Here is a 26762-nt window from a genome sequence, read left to right as displayed (position 1 = left end):
CCCAAACAAATGTAGTTGTGCGAGGCTAAAAACTGTGAATCAGTCTCGTAAACAGATATCATACAAGGATTTTAAAAGTAATATTTTTTCTCTTCCCCGATTTTTTTCTTTTATTTTTATTTTCAATTTCAAATTCATCTCCTGAATTTATTTATTTTTCATACCAAGTAAAAGAGATTTTTCGATCAAATCAGTGCTGTTAACGTTGCCAACATGAAAAAACCCATTCAGAATGATGTATGTTACCGTACCAGCATACGTTTGAACATACTTCCTTACTTTACCTGGCTAGCTTTACTGGTAATACATCTTTCTCGTTAGCTAGAAAGCATCAAATGAAGATAAAAGCCATTACGTACAAGCAAACGTTACAAGAGTTAAAAGCTAAAACTATCAAACATTTTCTGAAAAGGAATAGAAAGCTTTATTATATTACTCTTTTCAGGGAAAATGGACTTTAAATAATGATAAAAAAAGGCACCCTGAAAACCTGTCTGAGAGCCGTACGCGATGGACTGATAAGGGCCCAAGGAGCCGTACACGATGGACTGAGAAGGGCCCAAGGAGCCGTACGCGATGGACTGATAAGGGCCTAAGGAGCCTTACGCATGGACTGATAAGGGCCCAAGGAGCCGTACGCGAAGGACTGATAAGGGCCCAAGGAGCCGTACGCGATGGACTGGTAACGGCCCAAGGAGCCGCACGCGATGGACTGATAAGGGCCCAAGGAGCCGTATGGTTCCCGAGATGCGGGCTGAACTAGCACTTTACGAGTAGTTTTTATATGAAATGCTTATTGGCTGAGTTAAGTTGCTACTGCTGGTGCTTTTCGACACAGTGGTGGCAAAATTGCTGAAATTGATATCCTTGTCCTTTTATTTACAATTTTTCCCCTCTTAGTTGATGTTTATGGGGCGCACAATATTTCTTTTCTTAATGTGAAGGCACTCTTGTAATGATCGTCGAAATTTTGGCACCCGCCAAGCATACATAAAAGGATTTGCAATCGAAGATACGTAAAGAAAAGTGTGACTTATCAAGTCAAACCTTCGGTAGGCCATAGTTTCTCGACAACTACAGAAATTTAACAGCTGAATTTTAGTATAAAAGGGCACGAAAGAAGTACAGAACAACATCAAGATGGCAAACGAGGTCAAAGCCATTTTTCGCTCTCTCTCAAGGGCATGTCGTAGAGTCATCGTGGAGAGCGAAGTTACTAAGCGCAGGAGTTCGTTCCTTCTTGCGGAGAGTGAGCAAAAAATTCCACAATAAACAACCAGCATGACAAACACGGGAATTGTGAAATGAGTATGAGAGAACACTAATAAAATGATTGCCCAGGCTTTTCCTGCAAATGGGTAGAACGCCGTCAGCGCCGTGGCAATTCCCCAGCTAACAAAGATGTATGCTAGGACCTTTCGTTCTGTTATTCTCTCGCTGTAATGAAACGGATCGGTAACTGCTGTGTAACGGTCAAGCGCCATAGCAATAACCGTCCATATGCCGTTGATAATAGATGCTCCTCCTCCGACGTTTATGACTAAGTTAATCCATGAAGGCTGAGCCTCGTTATTATACATGAAATATCCCACCAAGACACGGCCATAACCAATAATAAGACCGACAAATAAGTCACTTAGAGATAAGTTCGCGATTAAATACGTGGCGGGTGTACGAAGACATCTCACAGGATCGGATTTGATAGTAGTGAGTAGAAGTAGATTTCCGAAAACGGTAAGTGTCGCTAAAAGGAAGTCCACAATTATCAAAGAAAGGAGATAAGAGTCGTACTCAAAATCATCCATTGCTCCTTGCAGAACACTTTGACTGCTTTTAGGAAAATTAATATCCCCACAATAACACGAAAATTAACTTATCATCATTCTGCCAGAGAAACTCTGACTAGCATTTATGTTCAGTCACCTGGTTTACAAAATTAACGAACTGAGACCCATTTCCCGTAATCTTCTTTCTCTTGTGAACACCAAATGGTAATGATAACTAACAAAAAATAATAATAAATGAAAGGTAGAATAAAGTGAAACAATCGCTGAAGAAGCACAGTTCCATGCTAATATTTTCTTTAATTTCCATTGAACCTTATTCCTCAGGTAAAAAAAAAACCCAATTATTTATTTTAGTTTTAATTAAATGTCAACATGCCGTCCCCTTTTGCTTCCTTTACCAGTATGTTATTCTATGTAATTTCCCTACAAATAAGGTTTTACTTTTCCTCCATGCGACAACACACTTGTACTTTTGTTTAAGATTCCTTACAATAACTTAGCCTTTTTTCGCATAAAATTAATCGGTTTCTTTTAAATATCCCACACAGGAAGTGTTATCGCATTACACAGGTTGCATAAACATCATCCCAAACTTTATTGAGGTTCGAATTATTAATCTGGTTTAAATCAATCCTATTGGTTATCGTTAAACAAAAAGGATCTCTTCTATAGCAGTATCAATATTACAGCTTCGACAAAGAAAAATAATGCGTCGGTATTTTCAGAGTACTGTTTTGTTCTATATATAACTCACCTACATACTGCCTAGAATAATAAGCTACAGCAGTAGATACCAAAGTGTCCCTGAAAAATCTCATTACGTAACAGTTTACAGACTGATAAACCAGCGGTATCATTAACATAGCTCCATAGTGGCCGTCACTTTGGCAGAGATAACATGACAGCGAAGTAAGAGACAATGACTCCAGCAATCTGTAAAGAAAAAAAAAACAAAGTAAAACACAAATTAGCATAATTCAGCTAAAACAATAACTATCTATGTAGTCAAGCTGCTTTTAGCGGAATAGACTTACCGTCAGAGACAGGGACTTAGTAATGACAACAAGACCACCAATTGACAGACCCTGTGGGTCCCCCTGAAGGTCAAGCATAAACATCACCAACTGAAATAGAGAAAAATCTATAATTATCACGTGAAGACGAAAAACAAAGTCACCAGTTCTTTTTTCTTTTAAGCCGTTAAAGAACCCACGCGCTTATCGCAAGGCGTTGGGAACGTAGCTCCCGGTGTTGTGGTATGGCCTTGATTCCAAAAATTGGGGCTTCTGCAAAAATGTCTTTCAAAAATTGTAAACTACTCAACGCAGTCTAGCCCTAGTTTCCCGCAATCCAATGGATATGGCGCTATAGAAATCCTTTATTAGTATGATTATTATTATTGTTATTATTGTAATTATCATTATTATACCTGTTCCTATCATTATTATTATTATTATCATCATCATTACATAACTATTATTTTTATCATTTTCAATATAATAGGAAGGGGCTGAGCTGGAGGGCAGCTAAAAAACATAGACTAACTATGCTGTGTAAAGATAGGGACCAAGCTGAATCGGCCTGCCACCTATATTTATAGATGCATTTACACCCAAACTTACTCCTTTTGGATGGCAGCTAATAACTATTTGCTGTCATCGAAAGGCCTTCTGCAAGATTACAAGACATTTTGACACCGGGTTCATACAAAGATGAATGAGAAGATAAATCTTAGGTGGGAGAGGGAAAAGTTTACCTATATCGTTCAAATAAGCAATTACCTTTCCTTCGTCTTCTTTTGAAACAGGAACTGTTCGCAAAATCTTTTGAAAACTGTGAATCTACAGCATATTGGAATAACAATGACATATAATTAATTATCAAAATTAAAGAAAATAAATAAGAGCTGTACGAGACAAAAAACAAATAATGATTAAAAATATATACACGTACCCCCTCGCTCACTTTAGATCCAAACAGCATGATAATTATTAAAAAAAAGACTGACGAAAGAAGCCAGAAAAAATTATTGCCCATAAACAGATATTTGTCATCCTCAGTTTTCTCTGGTGAATTAACAGCAAGGTACGAATTGAAGCAAATCAAAGGAATATACAGAGACACCATTCCAAGGAGTAGAGGGGAGAACATCGCATCGGCCAGTTCTACAACATCGCACAGCTCGTGATGCGCCATCTTAAAAGGAGCTAGTTGAAATGTTTTTGAGTGCAGGGACTGCTGTTTCATTCGCTTACTCAAATCATCAAAAAGTTCCGCCAGTATGAGACACGTAATACAGAAAAGAAGAACTGGAAGCACCCACGCGCAAACAGATACTATCAGAAAGACGAGGGAAGCCCAGGCAAAGACAGGTGATTTATTTAAAGGCTTAAAGTCGGCAAGATTCATATCAAGCTTGAAACTGGTCATCGACGCTCCCACAATAGCGCCGGAAAATACGAGGAAAAACGCAATCATGCCATATCTTGATTTGGCTTTTACCTTATCCAGAGTAGCGTGACTCTTATGTTCGATTAAACCACGAAGGAAATTCTGAAAACGCGATTTTTTTGCTCTTGTAACTGGTAACACAATCAGGAGAATTGTTTCATTCAGTGCTCCCATAAGACACCAAATGCTGAACATTAAAGAAACATAGATCTTTTCAGGGACAAAGAAGCAACTAAGAACAGCCAAAAAGAAATTGTACCAAACGCCAGTAGCTACCAGACCACAATACATGAGTGAAACATACTCCTTCCTCGAAAAACGACCAGAATCATTTGCCAGAGATTTCAGGGTAGTATCGCCGTAGTATATTCCAAACAATTTCATCAGCTTAAGAACAGGGCTGTATATTTCGTTGACTGCCTTAAACAGGTGTTTATTCTCAATTTTTGCCTCAGGAGGAGAGCCCGTCATGTTTGAAACTCCATTCATCTTAGCTTGTTGCTCGGAAATGGAATCGGACATTCCGTTATCTAAACGCGCTGTACATTCGTTTGGAGATACTCTAGCAGACATTATCATCACAAGATGGATTCTCTATGAGTTTACAAGGAAACTTAATTATATCCTTTTGTTGTCAGCTATTGTCTTTTAATATTGTTTTCAGCGATGTCATTCTCTTTGGATTTGGCGGATCTGTATTCATATTCAAATAGGAAAATACCCACTGCGATGACTTGACATTTATTTTTTAATTAAAAGAGAGTCTTAAATCATACAAAAAAACCAATTATATTTTAAGTCCAAATAGAAAGAAGAATTTAAAAGGCAAATCATGAGAAGGTAACTGGCTACTAGGAGAGAAGCTAAACGAAAAAAAAAACACCTAGGTGTTGGTATTTTATTGACAAAATAATGGTGCTTGGGAAACTGCCAGCTGTTCAAGCTGCGAGTGACACTCATCACTTATAACTTCAGCAGGCACAGTAAATAAATAGTGAAATTTCTTCAAAACATTCACATAGTTTTTTCCCCAGTTTCGCTGCCCTATAGAAGCAAGAGAAAACTTGATTAAGAAAATGAGACAAACAGCGGTGATAAACATTCTATTCCAATGCATTTATCACCCCTATTTGTCTTATTTTCTTAATCAAGCTACGATGGCCTAAGAACAAGAGTTTATAAGAGAAAACTCATTTGAGTATTAATTACGAGGCAGAAAAAGGTCAACAATGGATAGACGAAAACCCTTGTAGCAACGTGAAGCTACGTAGGATTGTCATATTTCAAGTTTGCGTAATGTTGATTTAAACCTTCCTCAGTTTTAAAATTTTCTTTTAACCTTTAAGACTAAAATTCCATGTTTGTCTAACAGTTGATTAGAAACAAAATTTTGACCACAGCAAATAAACCTACAAAGAAATGAAGCAATCAGGTTTATTACGATCTGCTCTATCTGTTATGATGCGTGCAAGAAGCGGCAATTATCAGGAATCAACGAGCTGTGAGGTCGTCGTTAATTGAGTTCTCAGAAAAATGATAAAATTTATAATTAAAATTTCGTATGAATTACACATCGTTAGAATCATTATTTAACGTACAGAAACAATTAAAAAATGAAAATAAAAGGGAGTTAAGACTAGGCTCAGCGACAACAAATATTTGATGAGCTTTGAAAAATTTTAAAATTATTGATTCTTTTTTCTTGATTAAAATTTGTTTTTCTCCTTTTCTTTTCTTTGTTTTGTTTTTTTTTTGTTTTTCTCGGGTGTGAGTTTGAACTTTTACAATTTCCCAATTTATTTGCTATATTTCCTTTATTGGAATTTATATTGAAATTTCTACAAAACCGTTTGTTTTTTTTCTCCTTTATTCTTTCTAAAAAAGCCGAGACGTCTACGCAAAAAAAGTTTGTTCGTGAAAAGATTTTCTCTGCCAAGGCTCTAACTTTAAGACTGTTGGCAAAGCAAGTCAATTTTTGGACAAGGAATGTCCTCATTCTGGTAACATGCTGGTTTTTCAATTACTTTTTCAGGGAAAACGAGCCAAGGTAAAAAAATCAATGAGTGGAATCTGCCATCATCAATGACTGTTTTTATATCCCACCGTGTAAGAATCGTTATTTAAATAACATGGTATCTCACAAACAACAAATTAAAATTACAAAACCAAAATCCAGACTAGAATTCAAAATCAATGAGCTTTATTGGCATTTTTCTAGTTGTCTCAATGGAAATGGCTTTTCTCTAACGAAATTCCATCTATCAGGTACTAATACTTAGATGCATCTCATGGACCCCTCCAGAAAAACTACTGTTATCATTACATTAGTTACACAGCAAGTAAGATCAATGAGAAATAACTTCTTATTATGACATCAAAAAATGCGAAATGTGTTGACAATCCTTACTCTATACTACCAACAAAACTATCTTCATGGCTTTCACTAAAACTATCGAGGGCTATCTGGGCTTATAAATATTTACATCATTCGCTAAACAATGTAAGAGTTATTAAATTTCGAATTATGTGTTTTTTATTTAATCACAATTTCCTTCGGTTATTAGAAAAAGCACTTTCCAGAACAAAAATTATACCGTACGTCAAGCTTTAAAACAGCAAGTACACTAGTAGCTGTAGTTACCTCGAATACAGAGCAAACAATTACTAAATTTTACCGCGACATAATCAAAATTTTCAGTAATATTGTACTAACTCCCCGATGGAAGTCTGAGAATCGTCACATTTTCAATGCATTTCGCATTTCTTAATAGCTATAAACAGTGTCACATCAACGCGGCAAAGATAAGAGAACTGCAAAGTAGGAGACTGTCACCCCGGCAATCTGAAATGTGAAGTAGATCAGAGCAGTGATTTCTGTAGAATGTTCAGATGTTTAATTAAGTTGAATCGCAGTTTGATCATGAACAAAAGGAAACTGGTACGTATGATGCACGATCCTCGCAGTAGAAAGTGCTATTTATGCAAAATAATAGCGAAAATCAGACCTAAAAAAAATCAGGCCTGTACGGGATTCGAACCACTGACCTCTGCGATACTAGTGCGGCGCTCTACCAATTGAGCTAACAAGCCAACTGGGAGCAGGCCGGCTTCGTATATTGGACTTCATATATTCGTAACCAAAAGGAAACTGGGTATGATGAGCAAAAATTTAATAGCTTACCGCCAAGGACGTGGATTTGGTTATTACAAGTAATCCTCCAATTGATAAACCTTTTGGCTCTCCTTGAAGATCGAGTAAAAACAACAATACCTGGAACAAATGGAATGGGAAAGACAAGAGTTACGGCAAAATTATAGGAATGGAGAGGCTGTACATAAAAGATTTGCCTTTAGTTTGCGAATAGGAAATATAGGCGTTGGAAAACAAAAGCATTAAAATTAAAGTCACCTTAGCTTCTTCCGCTGTCGAAACGGGCAGAGTTTGCAAAATCCTCTGAAAACTGTGAATCTAGAAAATAATCTTAAAATTATGAAGGGAATTATTACACGCATGCACATGCACATACACAGGTAAATAATGAAAACAAAGAAACAACGACCTAGTGTATACTCACTATCGTTACGAGGAAAAAATAAGAATTCAAAATATTTAAAAGATAGAATAATCAACGATTTAAACATCTCCTCAACACACCTTTTCATTGACTTTGGATCCAAAGTAGAGGGCAATTGTCAAGATTCCTGCTGCAACCAAACACCAGGACAGAGTAGTAACAAGGGCCATTAAATTTGTGTCCTCTCGGAAAACGACAGAATTGTAGAAACTAATGCAAAGCATTGGGATGTATAATGACACAACCCCGAGAAGGAGTGGAGAGAGCATCTTGTCGGCAAGTTCCACTACCTCGCATAACTTATGATGCTCTATTTTCAAAGATGGAAAGTCCGCTGAGAGCTGAGTTAGTGACGACATTCTCTGATAAAGCTCATCAAAAGATTTTATAAGGATTCTACAGGTTAGATAAAAGAAATACATCGAGAGTAACCACAAAGCACTCCCAGTAAATAGAGATATCTGGGCAATCACTTGAAAGCCAAACCAACCATTCCAAGGATTACAACAAGCAAGGCCAAGGTTCAATTTTTGATCGCTAATAACAGAGAACGTGACAGTTTCCACATAAAGTAAACAGAGAACTATAAAGCCTTTTCTTGACTTTTTTTTCACTGAATTTAGATTAACACCCTGACTGTTTGCTAATATGCTAAGAAGATATTTTTGGAATCGTGACTTTTTGGCGATAGTTAAAGGAAGAACAACCAGTAAGGTTATTCCACAGATTAATATTAAAAGGTTACCAAGAGTGAACATCAAAAACACGAATTCTGCCCCTGAAGTAAAAATTCCGGAGACAGCCATGACAAAGTTTAAAAAATAAAGGGATATCATCAGACCACAATACATTTGTGAACATAGATCCTTTCCTCGTGGACTGTTTGGTGAGTATCCCAATTTTTTTAAATCGGTTTGTCCGTAGTACGCTCCGAAAAACTTCAACAACTTCAGCACAGGGCTGTATAATTCGTTCAATGACTTTAAAGCCTGCTCATTGCCAGTCACGTCCCCAGAGATTGAAACGACAAACGCACTAGATGCACTCCTTTGACGAGAATGGAGTGACCCGGGCTCCTCTTGTGTACTTGCTATTTGAGAAGACATAGTTTTGTCAATTGAAGGTAATTCAGTCCAAAATGTGTCCTTAAGCAAGTGTCCATAAGCAAGACACTTCACTCACATTGTTTCGTCTTCTCGGATAGGACGTAAAGCCGGAGGTCCCGTCTCTTAAAGGGTAAGGGGTAAGAGACGTTAATTTCCCACGCACGAGATTACTGTGTGCTGGATGTCCTCCCCTGGGGTGGGTTGGGTGGGAAAACAGCAGGTCCACATCAGCTTATACAGTTGCCAATAAATTCAACCTGCTTGAACAAATAAACATGATGATGATGATGATGATGATGATGATGATGATGATGAAATGTATCCAACTGTATTTCTATATGCAACCAGTGTTCTTAAAATCTGCTAGAGTATACAGCTAAATAGAAAAGCAGTACTTTTCCCAACATGCCCTGAGCGAGCTGCAGAGTTTTTCAATCGTCAAATAGTTGCTATGGAAGCAACGAATAAAATTACAATCGACAGCCAGAATTGGAAAAGTTTAAAAACAAAACAAGGAGATTTAGCTCCTTCAGCTGTGTAGTCCCGTATTGAGCCGAATGAAATAGGAAAGAAATTCTACAAGAGAAAAAAGGACCCATAATTGACTCATTTCTATCACTTTTCTCTCAGGCTGCGTGGACTATGTCAAAACAAATTGTTCACTTATAGCCTGATAGGATTTGGTCTTGTCTGTTGATAAGAATAGTGATGACATTACCTAGTCAGGCGTATCGCTCATTTGCATTTTTCTAGCGTCAAATTATTCCTTTCGACTTTTCTGTTTCGCTGAGTATCCTCTATACTCTTTCTAAGAAGTATTTTCGCTACAAGTTTTTAGGCTAGCGAAAGGCATCGGCTTTTAACGCCCAAGCGAAAAAGATATTCTTTTAATTTTTTCTTTGTTTTCTAAGATAATTATTTAGAAGAGTATCAAACTGAAATTTAGTACCTCTTGCTCTAAATATCTAACACTGAGGCCGTTTACCCTTTCCACGTTTAACTTCGGGTTACAAAGAAAATTAAAATGCTTAGCGTTTTTTTGTGTGTGTGTGTGTTCAAGCGAATTTAACCCTGTCTAGTGAGGGCTAATGCGTTTTTGACGATAGTTGGTCGAGTGATGACAAATAAACAGCGATCAAATTTTATGTACTGAATTGAAATGCAAATCACCTTACAATAGCCTGGAAGAGTTTTTGATAAAGAGCAATATTTTGCAGGCGGATATCTTCCAGAAAATTGACATGATCAAATTTCCATGTTGATTGTTCCTTATAATTTATATACTGTTAGCTTCACAATTGGGAAGGGGATTTGCCACCATACTTGCACAGTTATATGGCAATCCTCTAATGAACGAAAAATAAGCGAGCTGTAATAAAAATTAACATCGATGACATGAGCAATGCCGTGAGAGAGACCACGATCAAACCAGTAATTAAACGTTGATGTCATTCTCCTTTATCCACAGTTAATTACACGCGGTTTAGGAACTTAAAATGCATAATTTCCTTTTTTCTGAAAAGAAGATGAAATTGATTTAATCCCAACCTGCTGAGGGCTAATGCGTTTCCTAAGATGTTTATTTGTACAGTGAAGGCGAAAAAAGTTTAATCAAATTCTACAGGTGAAGGTAGATGCAAACTACCTGATTATTTCAGGGGCGTTGAAGAGTTTTTTTTTGGCCGGCAATGTACGACCTGCAAGCTTACGTGATACGCACGTGATAGATATGCTGCTTCGAAATTGTGGAACGCTACACCAGACGAGTCTCGGAAGATTTAAACATACACCGCTTTTAAAGATAACTTAAAACGTTCACTTCACGGGACTGACTCTTTTTCTTTGTGCTAGTTCACTTCTTCATTTGTTTTTGCTTCTCTGTGTGCGTGTGTGTTAACTTCTGGCTTGTTATATCTGTATGTTTTTTATTTTTAGTATTTTGACTTCGTTCATTCTCACTTAGTTGAATTTGTGACTTTTATTTGTTTGATCTTTTTTTGTGTGTGCTGTGCGTGTGTGCTGTGCGTGTGTGCTGTGCGTGTGTAATGTGCGTGTGTGTGTACGTGTGTATGTGTGTGTGGTGAGCATGTGTGTGTGGTGAGCATGTGTGTGTGTGTGTGTGTGTGTGTAAAGAAATTGATAAAGGCTGAAAGTTTATAAGGAAACTGTGGTGCTGCGTCGGTGGGGGTAACAAGGTAATTTGGTTATATCAGCTAAGCTGAAATTGTAAATTGGCCACCGTAACAATTAAAAAAGCTGACGTCTCGAGCGAGACGAAAGAGAAATTGGACCCATGCGTTTACTAGTAAGTAAACTTTATTTAAACAGGGTAGCCCATTCAGCTCAAAGGCTGTTATCCAGAGGGGCCCTGAAAAAATACAACTATATGACATTCAAAATACAAGTACAAATATTAATATATATATATATATATATATATATATATATATATATATTAATATTTAAAAAGTTTAAAAAATTGCGAGGATGGACAACTTCTGACGTAAAAAATATAAAGAAATTTAATAAAAAACGTTTCGGTTAGAGGCCTTCTTCAGTTATTTACAACTTTTGAAAAAAAAAAAGAGCATTAAATAGGATCGAAGTGCTAATTATTACGTAACTGCAGATAACGACTAATGAACCGGTGCTAATAAACAAAAAAACCTTATTACAAAGAAAGCAAAGGGCAAAATATAAGAAACAAACCCTAAAATTCAAAATACAATATATATTAATATATAGATAGAAAGTTTAAAAAATTGCAAGGATGGACAACTTCTGACGTAAAAAATATAAAAATTTTAATAAAAAACGTTTCGGTCAGAGACCTTCAGTTATTCACAGTTATTTATTTTTAAAGGTAAATAACTGAAGAAGGTCTCTGACCGAAACGTTTTTTATTAAAATTTTTTATATTTTTTACCTCAGAAGTTGTCCATCCTCGCAATTTTTAAACCTTTCTACGTTCGTGTTGGCTGTGAGGTTTGGACTGCGAATCTTTATTGATCCTCCTGGCGCGGTGCACCTTTGTTGGCCTGCGAGTTCCATTAACGACTTGCTATATGTATATATATGTATATATTAATATATATATATATATATACACACACACATATATATACATATATATTATTTTACTAAAGTTTTACTAAAATACTGCCTTTTCCTAACCCTGACCCAAAGTATTTAAATAATGTAATATAATATTACATTACTAAATAAAGTCAATAATACTAATGCTGCTTATAATCCTAAAATGTTAGACCGCTACTAAATTAAAAAAGAAATTCCTAGCCAATCGAGAGAAGGTTTGCAGATTGCCAGTGTTCACGAGGCTTGAAGGAAGGTCATTAAACAATTTAGCACCGCTATAGATAAAATAGCTTTTCCCAAAGCTGAAAATATTTCCATAAGGGTCTTGTACTCCTTTAATATGGTGATCACTAGACTTTCCACATGGATCGTGGATGGGTGCCATGGAGTCTGTGCAGATATTGAAATAATATAAACACGAGCTTCTTGAACTCTTGTCAGCTCTCAGCCTTACACCATATTTCTTAAACGCAAGTCTAACTGGCACAATATCAACGAATTTTTGAGACAAATCCTTTATCATTCTACAAGTAATGTCTCCTCTAAGTGTTTCGGTTAAACTACCTCCAGACGGCATGCACGCAATCTAGTTATTGATGTTGGATTTGACGAGGAATTCACTTCCCACCAACTTTCAAAGACTGAAATTCATAGCCCCAAAATCCGTCGCACTTAGAGGCACCTTTGTTAATGGTGGGGTTTGCACCTTCAGTGAAGGCCAGTAAGGGATTGGAGTTACTGCATTGGTATCACTCAGTAAATTGTTGTAACCAGGGAAAGTATAACTGTAAACAAGCGTCCAGCCGCCACCGTCAGTTTCCATATCACAATACGCCTGGAAAGCATTTACATCATCAGCGGTACCCTCATCTGAGTCAATCTAGCAAACTTCTGTCGGATAACTCGGCATTAGGTGCTTAACCTCCATGCAAGATTTGACGGCAGTAGTGTTTTTCATGCCTATAGCTGAAACAGAAGAATGCGTATATCAGTAAGATTTTTTTTTTATTTACTTAGCACTTTTATATGGCTCAGTGGTAGTACATTTCTTCATCAGTATACCTTTAACATCCTAGAGTAAACTTTCGTGCAATACCCAGTTATCTGTGCACCATAATTATAAAGGGATCGCATCTCAGGCTTTAGCTAACCCTCGAAACACTCACATATGTGTGCAAATTTTCTTACTGTTCTCAATTCACTTCCTAAGGTGCTGACAAAGAGAATTCAGTTGCTCATTGAACAATCGAGAGTTTCTTTATTTGGTCATCATTCTCTTTATTCTCATAATAACAAATGCAATCGAACCTTCGCAGTTTCCTTGTGTAAATCCAGGCTTATAAAAGCATCTTTCTCCGTTGGAACTGCCGCGACGGCATGCAGCATATGAAGGGCAGAAAGTATCACCACATATTTCCTGTTAAAAAGAGTAATTAACTTGTTCAACACCAGATGAGGTAAAGCCTTTATCATCTGTTCTTCCTTTTTGTCTCACTGTCGTTTATTTTTGTTCCTAGGCTTATGGGTTGGTAAGTTCGGCAAACTTTGAAGAATAAAGCCCACTGCGATAAAATGCAAAGACTGTATTTTGAAATGAAACCTATATTCTGTATTAAAATAGAAAAAAACAATGATTGATACTGATGACCTATTGGTAGAACTGGCTGCTCGTTTATATACATGTGATTTTAACTCCTTTTATTAATTTTGGGCGAGGTGCAATATAGTAACAAGGAGAAGAACAGCAGTTCCAGAGTAGGTAAAGCTTAAAGTTCTAGCAGATGTTCAAACAAAAACTAATTATCACCGCTAACCACCAACACTGAGGTGAATAGTTGTCTTAGTACATACTAAAACAGTAAGATAATATACACCACTATCGTTGATTGGTGGAATTTCTTCGCTTGTCACGATGCAAACTGGGACACCATTTCTTCCCGAGTTGCTCGGAAGTAAATAGCAAAGGATATTCGGAGATCGACTAGCCAATCAGAGTGCGCCTTCAACATTATCCCTTGTTTTAGTATATGATGATTATTTCACCGAGTGACTATAGCATTCGGGTGGCTACGACAACCCCAAAGGTATTCAATTTGTAACTGCATATTTGATGAGGATTTTCACAGTCACTTTCACAGGGTGTCTTAATTTGTTTCCTTTTAATTTCTCATTGAGAGATTTTAATCTTAGCAAGGTTGTAATAGTGACTCGTGTGGCCATGAAGCACGAATGTAATAATAATAATAATAATAATAATAATAATAAACAATCTTTAAGGAGGAAGAGCCCTTCACGCAAATACGCGGTTTTCAGGGAGGTCCTCCGTAAAAATAGAAAGTATTAAAAGCTAAAATAAGAAATACAATTGACAGAGATCTAAAACGGCGTATCTAAAGTTTATCCATCATTTAAAGTATTTATCCATTAAGAATCTTGTAAGGTTTTCCTTAAAATTGTGCATGGCATTGGCCTTCTTAAAAATACTGGGAGGGACATCCAGTCAATGTAGATTTTAAAGAAACAGTAGCACTGGATAAGCTCTAGATACCAAAATTTAAATATATTGAAAGAGAAATGATCCTGAACATTCATTTGGTTTGCCTTTAGCCAAACAAAAACCATAGATAAAGCAATCAAAAAATTGTGCAAACTTCTACAGTAAATGAAAATAAATCACAGATTGAATTGCGAAGTCATAAACTTCGTCGAACACAAATAATTACTTCATACATATAAATATTAGGGCTCACTAAGCCCCGCAAATAAACTATTTGAATATAAAGAAATAGAAATGTTCCTGAATTTTCAATTCGGTTTGCATTTACAGATGCAAGCACCACAAAACAAAACAATGATACAAACTTCAATAAAATTGATATATATATATATATATATGCGCATGCTCGCTAGTGTACTCTAGTTTGAGCACTCTGGCATGGCTTAGACGATACCACAAAGGTTGGATCGTTTGGGGTGACCATATAGGTTCTCCTCCATCCTAACATTAGCACTGCACTGATGAGGCCCAGAAGGCCGAAACAGTACTGTCTGCAGTTATATATACATAAATATTATGAGAGGAAAAAAGGACGTAACTACATTTCCCGACAAGCCTGTTTCGTGAATCGCTTCACTCTTCAGGGGTTTAATGAAAGAATATTCATGTGACTATCGTTTATATATTAGGAAAATTTGCATAATGCGCGGTAAACTTAAAAACTTTAAAGTTCAGTTGTTGCGTAGCAACGCTTTGTTTCTGTGTCGGCATGAAGATACGAGTTCGTTACGCTTATTTAGTGATGAGAGGTCGGGTCGGTAAATTATCAGGAATTTTTCTTTTAGGCAGAGGTTGCATCTTTTATTGGAGCTGTTGTAGGGAGAGTTAGATGATAAGATGCGCCATGAGATAGAATAGTCAATGTTGTCGTTCTTGAGTGTCCAGATGTGTTTGCTAAGTTCGGTAGAGTTTTTGTGCTTGGCGTGGCGGAATGATGCGGTGTGATTTCTGTGTCTTGTTTTGAAGTCGGTTTCTGTGAGTCCGATGTATGTTTCAGAGGTGTTGTTGTCGTTTCGTGTGACGGTGGCTTGATAAACGACTGAGGATTGAAGGCAGTTACCATTGAGCGGGCAAGAAATCACCGCTAAGAAATCACCGCTAAGAAATCAACGCTCATACACAAGCAGCAGCCCTGGCAAAAGAAAGGAGAAACGACATTTGACGTCACGATGGGCAGCTACGACGGCGCCGAAACGTGCGAGCTAGTAGGAAGTTTCCTTCTTTCACAGCTACAAGACCTCAACATCAACGTAGGACTCTACAGAGACGACGGACTAGCCACCACCAACACCACGCCGAGAGACACCGAAAACATAAAGAAGGAAATTTGCCGCATCTTCAACCGCAACGGACCACGTATCACCATCGAAGCAAACAAAAAGATTATCAGCTTCCTAGACGTCACTCTCAACCTAAACAACAGCACCTACCAGCCCTACACAAAGCCTAACACCACACTACAGTACGTACACCGCGAGAGCAATCATCCACCGACCACCACAAAGAACATACCTGCCAACATCAACAAACGACTTTCATCCCTTTCAACAGGCAGCGAAGCAACATCCTCTGGTACAACCCTCCATTCAGCAAGAACGTCAGCACCAATATCGGACACAAATTCCTCAGCCTAATCGACAAACATTTCACTAAGGACCACAGCCTCCGCAAAATATTTAACCGCAACTCCATCAAAATCAGTTACAGCTGTATGAACAACACCAAACAGGTCATCGACAACCACAACAAGCGCATCTTACACTCGTCCCACTCACCTTACACGAAAGACAACAAAGACGGCACGGAAACCAACAAAACATGCAACTGCCGACAAAAGAACAATTGCCCGCTCAATGGTAACTGCCTTCAATCCTCAGTCGTTTATCAAGCCACCGTCACACGAAACGACAACAACACCTCTGAAACATACATCGGACTCACAGAAACCGACTTCAAAACAAGACACAGAAATCACACCGCATCATTCCGCCACGCCAAGCACAAAAACTCTACCGAACTTAGCAAACACATCTGGACACTCAAGAACGACAACATTGACTATTCTATCTCATGGCGCATCTTATCATCTAACTCTCCCTACAACAGCTCCAATAAAAGATGCAACCTCTGCCTAAAAGAAAAATTCCTGATAATTTACCGACCCGACCTCTCATCACTAAATAAGCGTAACGAACTCGTATCTTCATGCCGACACAGAAACAAAGCGTTGCTACGCAACAACTGAACTTTAAAGTTTTTAAGTTTACCGCGCATTATGCAAATTTTCCTAATATATAAACGATAGTCACATGAATATTCTTTCATTAAACCCCTGAAGAGTGAAGCGATTCACGAAACAGGCTTGTCGGGAAATGTAGTTACGTCCTTTTTTCCTCTCATAATATTTATTCTGCTCTGCTTCAACGTATTGAGCACTGTTCCACGCGAAAATCGACTTGCAGACTTCCTATATATATATATGTATATATATATAACTGCAGACAGTACTGTTTCGGCCTTCTGGGCCTCATCAGTGCAGTTTTTTTGTTTTTTGTTTTTCAGGCGCCCCCGGCCACGGACCCATTAGTGCAATGGTCAGTGCTGCAACGGCCGGACGACATATATACTTAACGGAACCGGAGTGCAATGGTTCCGCCGAGTAACGCCTGAAGGAGGGTACACCAGTACGCCAAAATCGCCCAGGAATCGAACCTGGCCCCCCGGAAGCGCTCCCCGCCTAACGGGGCACCTGAACAGTCGGGGTGTGCAAGGACTGCTGTTGGGTAACGAGTCCCATAATGCAGAGAACTACATGCTATGAGACCCTAACCCGCGTCAGGTAAGTATCATCAGTGCAGTGCCTCATCAGTGCAGTGCTAATGCTAGGATGGGGGAGAACCGAGACGGTCACCCCAAACGACCCAACCTTTGTGGTATCGTCTAAGCCATGCCAGAGTGCTCAAACTAGAGTAAACTAGCGAGCATGTATATATATATATATATATATATATCATGATTTCAAATCTCTCGAAAACTAAATATCCACTGCTAACAATCGACACTGAGGTGAATAGTTGTTTTAGTATATACAAAAACAGTGAGGTAATACACAAAACCAAAACATTTGTACAAACTTCAATGACCTTCAATAAAATTAATATATATCATGATTTAAAATCTCTCGAAAACTAAATATCCACCGCAAAAAATTGTACAAACTTCAATAAAATTGATATACATCATGATTTCAAATCTCTCGAAAACTAAATATCCCCCGCTTACCACCGACACTGAGGTGAATAGTTTGTTTTATTATATACCAAAACAGTGAGATAATATATATAAATCATGATTTCCAATCTCTCGAAAACTAAAAAATTACTTGATACAAGGCAAACAGTAATCCTTTTAAAGAGGCTCTTTGGTCGATGCGTGACTGCTATTTTTGGTTCTTTTGATCACCTTTCTCAAGTTATTTGGAAAACACTGCAGGAGCTACAAAAGTGAACAAAGTAACATACCTTTCAAAAAACATATTTTGGCAATAGCCGAAGATGTAGTGATACCAGACAGACCTTTGCCAACACCATCAGGAATTACAGGTCTATCGTTGATAGTCTAAAGAGAAATAGTCAATACAGAAAAAACAAAACAGAAATATTAAAATTGCGAAGAACGTGTCAGCAGAAAGTTAACGAATATCTCTCAGCGAAGATCATTATGTATTCCCAAGTTTTAGCTGGGGAGGATTCGGTCAGGTTACGCGTTTGTCGAACTTAGGAGACTCCTGGGGATTTTGTTTTGCTAGCATGAATAGAGGTATGCAACTTTGCTGATATTCGAAAACCTCCAGCGTTGTCTGTGTATGTGCTGTCTTTCCTCTTCCGTATCTAGACTTCAAATTTTCTAACTGTGGAAAACTGATCAAGAAAGTCGACAAAACACCGACATACCACCAAGGCCGATCGAAGACAAATTATATAACCCACAATCGGAAATTTGGACGGAATCCGGAATGTACACCAATATCTTTAGCCCATCCGGCTATCTTTTAAGTCTGCAAATCCGCTCAATTGTTTGAAAAACCTCGCAATGCGTCAATTTTTATTTTTTTAGCGAAGTGTAATCTACTACAATAACGAATAAAGGCTGATAGTTTCTAAAGAAACTGTTTGAGGCTGCGTCGGTGGGGGTAACGAAATAATTTGAATGTATCAACAAAGTTGAAATGGTAAATTGGCCACCGTTACAGTTATAGAAGCTGACGTTCCGAGCGTTAGCCCTTCGTCAGAGCGAAAGACGAAAGGCTAACGCTCGAAACGTCAGCTTCTATAACCGTAACGGTGGCCAATTTACCATTTCAACTTTGTTGATACATTGAAATTATTTTACTACATATTCAACCGTCTTTGTAAGGTTTGGTTCAGGAATGAGTTGAATATACCTTCTCTTGGGCAAGATGGTGGGAATGTCGGCTGCGATCGATATATTCCGTTTCATCAGCACAGTTTTGGCAAGTCTTTCCTTCAGCCTGTTTCTGTATTGGTGCCGAGTGCGACTCAAAAATTTGTCGGTAAATTCTTGGCTTTGCATGACTCAGTGAAAGATATTCATTAGGACATTAGCAGATAATATAAATGTTGTCTAATGTTAGTGAGACCTAAAAAACCGTCCATGGTTCTCTTTATCGACAAGTCAAAAGATCCCCATAGAAGTCTTTTATTTTTAAACCAACAAACAAACAACAAAATTAGGATTATTTTAACTTTCAGACATATTTATTTACCATTAGTGATCGGGAGGATTTGGAATGCATACTCAAGTCCCACGAAGAGCTTTTCTTCAATAACCTAAGACGTAAACTGGCTCTCTGTTGATAAAGAGTTTTCTACGCCTCTAACGAATAAGTTCTTATACTTCTAGCTCATAAAATAAATCGCAAAGTTTATGCACCCTTCATTTTTCTTCTAAATTTTCCTCCAAAGGAGTCTAGTTTCATTCGAAGTTAATCAGCTGCCTTTTTCAGTACACATTTTGACACTGTCTCGTAACATCAGCTTGTGTATTGTATAATTCCGTCAAATCCGTGCAGATAAATATCACACCGGCTATCATGTCTGATCCCTTAATGGGTAATATTCATACCTGGGCCGCCAAATGAGACCAATACTATGAGACAAAAATACATCTTTGGGTTCTAAATCTATAGCTTGGTCGCTTGAGATTCTATGATTACCGACCATCTTCTTGATAATAAGAAAACTAAAACTCTTCCTCGATTTCATGAAGTCAGTAAACCTCTCTGCGGAGAGACTCTCCAACTGGCAGAAATTAAACAGCAGCTGTTAACATTATCCTTTCAATCCAAGAGTTAAAATTCTGTGTCTTCGATTACAAGAACCTTAAACGTGCTATTGTCAATCGTATACTCTTCCACCGTTAATTCTTCTTGTTTGTGAAGAATTTGCAACAAAACGTTGACCATTTCGAATTTCGATGTTGTTCGCCTTAGTCTCGCTTCAGCCAAAGCCCTCTCCTCCTTAAGTGTTTGCTCCACTTTACTATCCTGGTAGCTTGTTTTGCTCTTTCTCAGAGCACACTCTGTTTCTTGGAGGATTTTATCAAGACTAGTTTGAACTCTTGATATAGCATCGTGTTGAGCCACTGAATTTTCCATAGCAACCTTTAGGATTAACCGTTACTCAAATGAGTGAGATCTAATTGCACTAATTGTTTGCTAATCGAGTCCTCGTGGTCGTTGACAAACCTCTCTTTTTTCTCCTCTTTTTTTTACAAATGTTTGTGTCTACTGTTCTGTACCAGGCTAAGTTCGTTTCATAAGAGAACAAAGATTCACTCGAATAATAATTCGATCCTTTCTGCTTGCATAAGCGACTTTCACGGAAATTTTATCTGCGATCGCTATGTAATCACATCATTATAATGATCATATGCGGCACCCTTGAATATTTTTAAGTCTTAAAGAGTTTGCTCTGATCAATCAGCATTCCACGACTGACAGCTGTGGGTTGGGAGTGAGAGAGATTCTTTCGGACCACACCAGGCTATAGATTAAAACCCGCAATTGAAACAAATTTTCAAATACCGCAAGCGTAGGGGTTACAATGTAGCCCTTTTAACTGGCTGAGATGAGATGGGTGGCAAAGATGAGAGGCAAAATTTTTTTGCCTATCGACAGAAATGAAAAGCTTATCAGACAAGGGGAATATAGCTGAGGGATAGAGATGTGAAAGAGATAAGCTTTGTTATTATTGCATTTATTCTAAAAATGCCAAAGAAATGGCTTTTAACCCGATCATTAATTCCGTAAGATGTGTGCGTCTTATGAGTATCAAATTTAGAATTTGCTTTGTGCTCCTAAATTCGGTTTAGTCGAAATCCTGTTTGTTTCAAAACATGTACGTGTCACAGCTGGCAAACTTAAAATAGCTGACCCAATATGGCTTCTTTTCTGAGCTGGAAAATTATGATAAGAATCTTAATGCAAATATCACTTTGTGAGTTCTTTAATAGTACAGGGGGAAAGAGACCAGACGGACGCGTCTTACCATGTTTCAGGGGAGGGGTGGAGAAATACTCCTTGCCTTAAAAAGTTCAAGGAGGTATTTTTGAACACAAACGATGATTGTGGAACATCGTGCGTTGTCTGTTGTTTGTTCTTTTGCGTAGAAAATGAAATTTGTTGGCCGGAATTGCGGAAACGAGGTCAGAATTTTGAGAATTGGGTGTTCCACCCCTATCAAGAATCCCGAGGAATTCTCCCCCTTCCCGAGGAGCTTTGTTATTCTATGTGTGTCAGGAAAGATAAATAACACGGTTTAAAAAGAAAGAGGGAAAGGAAAACCTTGCCACGTAAAATCGTGCCCGTAGATAGCACATCAGAACGTTCTAATAGTGGGACCCTTTTCCAAAAATTGAAAACCAATTGAAATGATACCTAAAATCACCAAATTTTACGTTGACAGGAAATTTCAATTCCACGCATACCCAACCTTAATTTTGGTGATTTTTGGAAGTTGCGTCTGACCAGGTATTTCATTCGAGAAAATGTGGCTCTAAATTTAAAGTTTATAAAGGACGATTTATGTTTAAGATAATAAGGGAAGAGGTTGCACCGGATATGCTAACCTCCATCACCAAATTGAAAAAAAAAACAAAAACAAAAACAAAACAAAGGAAAAGGAAAATCTTAGGACGTTGTATGTTAAAACTCAGGGCCATTACTTTGAAGTTTCATAAGATACTGCTCTATAAAGTATGGTCTTTTTAATTTTGAAAATCATTTCATTTGTGACAAATTTTAAACAGTAGAAATTTTGTAGATTTTTCGAGTGTAACACGCTGGCAATGTGACCTAAGAGTTTCGACATAATTATTAGAAGTCCAGCTGAGACGGATATGATGTCATTGATGCAAATATCGCCCATTTACCCAATTAAGAATTGCGGTTCACTCTGGGAAATATTGGATCCCTGACAAAATTAAACCTCTCGGGAAAAATCCTTTATTTTAAACTCAATCCTACTTATTGTTAGCTGGGTTTTCACTTTACCGTGTCTCTACTCTACAACTTCTTCTTGTTTTCTTTTTCTGCCTCCTTCGTTGGGAAAGATAAATGATATCGCTAGCTCCCTTGAGAAAGGGTGGGCGTTCTACACTATTCCGAGAAATATTTTTCGCTCAATGATGATATATCCTTCGATTCTGGGAAATGTTTTGTGTAGAAGACCTACTGGCAATTGAAATTGCCAACATTTCGTATTCGTCTTGTTATGTCTCGCCCCCTCCCAAGATATCATTCCAAATTCTCCTTTATGTCTACCATAAGATGCGCATGATGTCATTGCGGAGAATTTGGTACTAGATCTGCTAATGATTCCCTATTTGTTTCCTTTTTTTTTTCTCTACTCTTATAACTCGTCCGGAGGTAAAGGTCAAGAAAAATGTCAACCTTGTGTGTTACTATGACAGTGCAAGGTGCCAGCTAAACGTAATTATCTATAAAATCCCAAAAACATCTCCATTGAATATTGAGCGCCGTCACATTCAACTATTTAATAATTTAGAAAAAAAAAAAAAGAAAATATAATCTCTTGTTTAGAATGATTATCTTGTGGTTCACATTTTCTTTTCCACTTCTTGTTCGTCCGATTATCAGAGTGCGTTTCCCATAAAGATTATCCATTTTTCCGTGTTTGAAGATGACGTCAAATGTAATAGACGAAGAAGATAGACATACGAGTCCTAGGCGAGCATTACAATTATAAAACCTTATTACATTAAATTTGTAGTGGTGTCTCATCAAGTGTGATCTGTAACAAAGCGAGCAGGCACGAGGCAAATTTTGTTTTTGTTTCCCATAAATGACAAGAGAAGTAGATGAAGAACAATTATAACGTTGACTCAGAGCACTCGACTGGTAAAGGTATTTTCGTGTTCGTGAGTAGGAGCACACAATCCCATACTCGTCGAATCTCTTGTAAAGTTGGTACGATGTATACCGTTACCTCTTGATCTGGTCTGTTGCTGGCGAGTCCAAGAAACAATCTGTATATATGCGTTTCTAAAGAAAAACAAGCAACAAAGACAACATAACTTTTAGCGCGCCGTGCAAGAGAGCTTTGGCCAATCACGCCGATCGTAGTGATTTACAATATCTGATCTCGTCGGTCCGTTTCTGATATATCTGACTCATTCCAAGTCAACCGGGACGAGTCATCTGACGAAAGGCAGTTTACGGTACATCGCGTGAAGAACTATAATGAACGGGTCACCCATGACGTCGTGTGATATCGTAATGATAACTGACAACTCTTAAGATCCACCATATGGCTTGTTAGATTGCTCTAAGGACCCTAAACCCTTTCGAAAGTTTTTCAAAAATAAAAAATAACATAAAACAATCGATTATTAAGACTACAAGTCTTTGGATAGGGTGACTTGCATCTTTGAAATGACGGATTATTAATCACAAAGTTTGATGACATTCAAACGAAAACTTTTCACTCAAGTTCTCAAAAAATTTGATCCAACTGACCTATCTCGTCGGGGAGGTATCTACACTTAAGAGGAAATGCCAGAATGATGCAGCACTTTTAAGCTTTTCCTCAAAAATCCCTTTTTTAAAATAAAAGAGTATCGAGCTGTGGAAACGAGATGTACGAGTTATCATAGAGTTAAAGCTTGTTATTATCTGGATGGCAGAGGTTCTCCGTTTGTTACTTACGACAGCTTAAGATGGACAGAGCTTGTTTATGGAGGTTAAAGTTGAAACACAAATCATCCGTAGGGTGTGCATTGGCATGCCACAGACAAAATCCACTCAACCCCGAATGTTTTCTTGACATAAGCACTGCCTTATGTTCTTTTTTCTGAAGTAACCCCGCTGTGTTGTAGATAAAAGTTCTCTTGAACTAAAGAGACGTTGTAACACAACTACAGGGAGTAAATATGTAACAGTTGAAGATTTTTTTGACTGATGATAACCAGAAGTGGCGCTATAAAGTGGTTAAGTCAGTAGATTTCCAGAGATTATTATTATTAGTAAAATTCAGGGTTTCCATTGACACTAATCATCTTGTCTGCAAGGCCAAAAAGGACTTGTAATACCCTACCTATTGTAAACCGCAAATAGCTATCATATCATGTCTGTAAACATTATCTTCCTCCTTTTCTTTTCAGTGCCATCAATGTCACCGGTATCGGTGTAATGTCCTGATTTCAAATCGCCATTGTTGTTAAAGCTCCCGAACGTATATACAACTATGCAATGAATTCCTTGTTGCAAGATGATGCCTCTATGAATTCTCCGTATGTCATAGCTCCGTGTCCTCTAGCACGTGCACCTTAAATGTGTATCCGTTCATGGTATACTCTTTAACCGTTTGGACTTCTTGAACTTGTAATATCTGCACCAATAGATGGGCTACTTTGTCAATTTTTGCTTTGTTGTGTCGCGGAGCGTTCTCGTTGTACAGTTCTGTCAACTCGTTGAATCTTGAGCTAGATAATTTGGCAAATTGCTGCTCCCTACTTTGTCTTCCCGAGCCGATCTTTGATAATCGCAGAAAGAAAGCCGCATTTTCTAAGCTTGTCTTCAAATTCGAAGAGGGCATCCTTACTGATTATATATGGAAGAATACCAGACCCTCTTTTCCTCAGAATTTACGGTATAAACGTGCTGCGTGTCCCTGGGATTTTGCTCTGCTTGGAACGTTCACTCGAGACGTGTGGTTCGATGTCTTTCCTTTGTTAAATTCGAAAGCTATGCATGCATTTTTCGCTGTCTCTCTCTCTGTCTCTGTCTCTCTCCGGTTATCTCGTGCAGATCATCATTCGTTGCATCTTGACAGAGTTGAAGATTTGATCTTGACCCCTGTCAAAGAAAAGGAGCTTTTTCGGTTTAACCGACGTTGATTCTTTCAAGATTGGTTTTTCAACAGATTGCTATCATTACAAGACATGAATAAATGCTATGTAACACAGCTGGAAAATTCCAACCCACCATTCAAAACGTACCTTCTTATTTGGGAATGTCGACGACCTGTTTTCAGTGTAAGCACCTTTGTGAGAGTGTACGAGTGGTTACGTGAGAACATGTAACAAGATTCTGTGGCTTACCACCAATGAATAGAACTTGTTTAAGAAAACAAAACAAGTGGAAATTAGCACTGGTGGACTCCAAAGCTCAATGATATTATCATCCAAGCAGAACCCTCTATTTAAAGCCTAGATGGAAGTTTCTGTTTAACCTTGTTTATTCCCGGTTACCCTTGACATCCAATATCAGGATACACGTAACCCACCTTAAAAGGTCCGTCTTCCGAGAATATAAGATTACTAAAGCAAATCAGTTCAGGGAAACATCTGATGAAGGAACAGAAAAAATGAATGGAATTTTTAAATTGAACGCCAATCATTGTGTATAGTAATAATTACCTAAACATTAATCAGTTCAAGCATTATCAAAACATGCCTCGAGGCAACTATGCTGTTGTTTCATTGGGGCAAGCACGAGCTAGCTAGGTTTTTTTCTAGTTTTAAAAAATTCAAGAGCAAACGAAAATCCTATAGTCTTTGGCAAAAGTATAAACGTTATGAATAAACCATAGCATGAACCGGCTGAAAAAATTTTGTTAGTCAACATATTTACGTTGGTTAGCCTGAATGCATAAAGGCGCTAATATAGTTTAGAATCTAGACAGGCAATTATCTTTAGATAGAAAGAAATACAATAAGCTGGGTTTGAACATAACAATTGAAGTTAATTTTGTTTTCTCGAAGTTCGAAAAAGAAAGAAGACAGTTGTTAACTGTGCGCCATTCTCTCACTCGCAAAGAGATTAAAAAAATGTTCTCTTTCGAAAGGGTAAAATCAAGACATTTCGACTGTTTAACGGTTGGCTGAGCTTAAGTGATGAATCTTTCAGTGACATATAAAATGAAAATCACATGTTTAGGTCAAAGGTTTTCAAGGCGCAAACATTTTTTCGTTTTCGACGCGCTCTTGCATGTCTGTATACATGTTCGCTAATTTTCCTTCTTTTTTTTTTTTTTCATTGATAAATTTTTTACAGATTCAATTTGTACATTGTCCCATGAACGGGTGTTGTCAAGTGATGGGCTCCGGGTGTTGTATTATTTAATGTGATGCTGATTGAAGCACTGTAACACGCTTATGTTCGGATGCATTAAATTATCGAATTTGCCATCGATTTTCCGTATAGTTTTAGAGGCCTAAGCTTCCACTTTGCCGAGTAGACTTTTCTTGCTCCAAATGAGAAGAAAGGGAATTGAAAGAAAGAAAGAATGAAAAAAACACTTATGTAGTTAAAATGTACTTTAAAATATTATTTTCCATAGAATCCTTCTTTTTACTTTTCTTTTCGAAAAAAAAAAAAAAAAAACATTACACACCTTTAGTTTGCAGAAAAACTCACTTTTGCAAGCTTTTTTTGTCTCACAATCAACAGTTTGTCCTGTCATACAATTCTCGGCATTTTCTGAACTATTATTTTTACGAAGCTCCATCGTGCAACTAATGATGTTACTAGGGAAAACAGCGACTATCTAAACGAAAAAAATGCTTTATTTGCTTTACAGGCAAGTCTTAACTACATATACTCGACCCAGGCCCGGACAACTTGTTGTCCATCAGTCCGTGATGTCAA

The 26762-nt window shown here is 37.7% G+C and overlaps 3 protein-coding genes and 3 long non-coding RNA genes across 9 annotated transcripts; 1 reads left to right on the top strand and 5 right to left on the bottom strand.

Moving 5' to 3' along the window:
- Positions 1-11: 11 nt before the first annotated feature.
- Positions 12-1919, bottom strand: LOC111325778 (beta-2 adrenergic receptor-like). The gene has a single exon (XM_022929668.2). The coding sequence runs from the start codon at positions 1803-1805 to the stop codon at positions 897-899; it is 909 nt and encodes a 302-aa protein (XP_022785403.1). The 5' UTR covers positions 1806-1919; the 3' UTR covers positions 12-896.
- A 439-nt stretch (positions 1920-2358) lies between these two features.
- On the bottom strand, positions 2359-4955 carry LOC111325762 (uncharacterized). 2 transcript variants are annotated; one of them, XM_022929639.2, is made up of 4 exons: positions 3741-4955; positions 3569-3628; positions 2822-2911; positions 2359-2720 (listed from the first exon to the last, which is right to left on the bottom strand). In XM_022929639.2, exons 1-4 carry the CDS (start codon positions 4815-4817, stop codon positions 2667-2669), a joined length of 1281 nt encoding a protein of 426 aa, XP_022785374.2. In that variant the 5' UTR covers positions 4818-4955; the 3' UTR covers positions 2359-2666. The 2 variants fall into 2 exon arrangements, with proteins under 2 accessions (XP_022785374.2, XP_022785375.2); XM_022929640.2 differs by having other exon boundaries at positions 4290-4954.
- Positions 4956-6416: 1461 nt separating this feature from the next.
- Positions 6417-9239, bottom strand: LOC111325839 (uncharacterized). Its single transcript, XM_022929752.2, has 4 exons — positions 7894-9239; positions 7648-7707; positions 7420-7509; positions 6417-7080 (listed from the first exon to the last, which is right to left on the bottom strand). Exons 1-4 carry the CDS (start codon positions 8917-8919, stop codon positions 7027-7029), a joined length of 1230 nt encoding a protein of 409 aa, XP_022785487.2. The 5' UTR covers positions 8920-9239; the 3' UTR covers positions 6417-7026.
- A 1978-nt stretch (positions 9240-11217) lies between these two features.
- On the bottom strand, positions 11218-20707 carry LOC111325838 (uncharacterized). Of its 2 annotated transcripts, XR_015990250.1 has the most exons (4): positions 19017-20707; positions 18094-18190; positions 13324-13432; positions 11218-12981 (listed from the first exon to the last, which is right to left on the bottom strand). It is a non-coding gene; the product is annotated as an uncharacterized LOC111325838 (long non-coding RNA). The 2 variants fall into 2 exon arrangements; XR_002694379.2 differs by lacking the exon at positions 19017-20707 and having other exon boundaries at positions 18094-18965.
- On the top strand, positions 12878-16945 carry LOC148724419 (uncharacterized). Its single transcript, XR_015990251.1, has 2 exons — positions 12878-13006; positions 13533-16945. It is a non-coding gene; the product is annotated as an uncharacterized LOC148724419 (long non-coding RNA).
- Positions 20708-22081: 1374 nt separating the features above from the next.
- Positions 22082-26703, bottom strand: LOC111325846 (uncharacterized). Of its 2 annotated transcripts, XR_015990249.1 has the most exons (3): positions 26509-26703; positions 25399-25459; positions 22082-24968 (listed from the first exon to the last, which is right to left on the bottom strand). It is a non-coding gene; the product is annotated as an uncharacterized LOC111325846 (long non-coding RNA). The 2 variants fall into 2 exon arrangements; XR_002694380.2 differs by lacking the exons at positions 25399-25459; positions 26509-26703 and adding an exon at positions 25112-25391.
- Positions 26704-26762: the final 59 nt, after the last annotated feature.

This window comes from Stylophora pistillata, chromosome 8, assembly GCF_964205215.1.
Source record: "Stylophora pistillata chromosome 8, jaStyPist1.2, whole genome shotgun sequence".
NCBI classification, from domain to species: domain Eukaryota; kingdom Metazoa; phylum Cnidaria; class Anthozoa; order Scleractinia; family Pocilloporidae; genus Stylophora; species Stylophora pistillata.
This window is presented reverse-complemented; position numbering and strand designations above follow the sequence as displayed.

Excerpts from the sequence above, each read along its gene's own strand:
- LOC111325778 (XM_022929668.2), bottom strand. The coding sequence starts at position 1,805 with ATGGATGATTTTGAGTACGACTCTTATCTCCTTTCTTTGATAATTGTG.
- LOC111325762 (XM_022929639.2), bottom strand. The coding sequence starts at position 4,817 with ATGATAATGTCTGCTAGAGTATCTCCAAACGAATGTACAGCGCGTTTA. Across the intron at positions 3,629-3,740 it reads GATCTAAAGTGAGCGAGGGG|ATTCACAGTTTTCAAAAGAT; the intron begins GTACGTGTATAT and ends AATATGCTGTAG. Across the intron at positions 2,912-3,568 it reads CAAAAGAAGACGAAGGAAAG|TTGGTGATGTTTATGCTTGA; the intron begins GTAATTGCTTAT and ends TCTCTATTTCAG.
- LOC111325839 (XM_022929752.2), bottom strand. The coding sequence starts at position 8,919 with ATGTCTTCTCAAATAGCAAGTACACAAGAGGAGCCCGGGTCACTCCAT. Across the intron at positions 7,510-7,647 it reads CGACAGCGGAAGAAGCTAAG|GTATTGTTGTTTTTACTCGA; the intron begins GTGACTTTAATT and ends CATTTGTTCCAG. Across the intron at positions 7,081-7,419 it reads CCAAATCCACGTCCTTGGCG|ATTGCCGGGGTGACAGTCTC; the intron begins GTAAGCTATTAA and ends TTCACATTTCAG.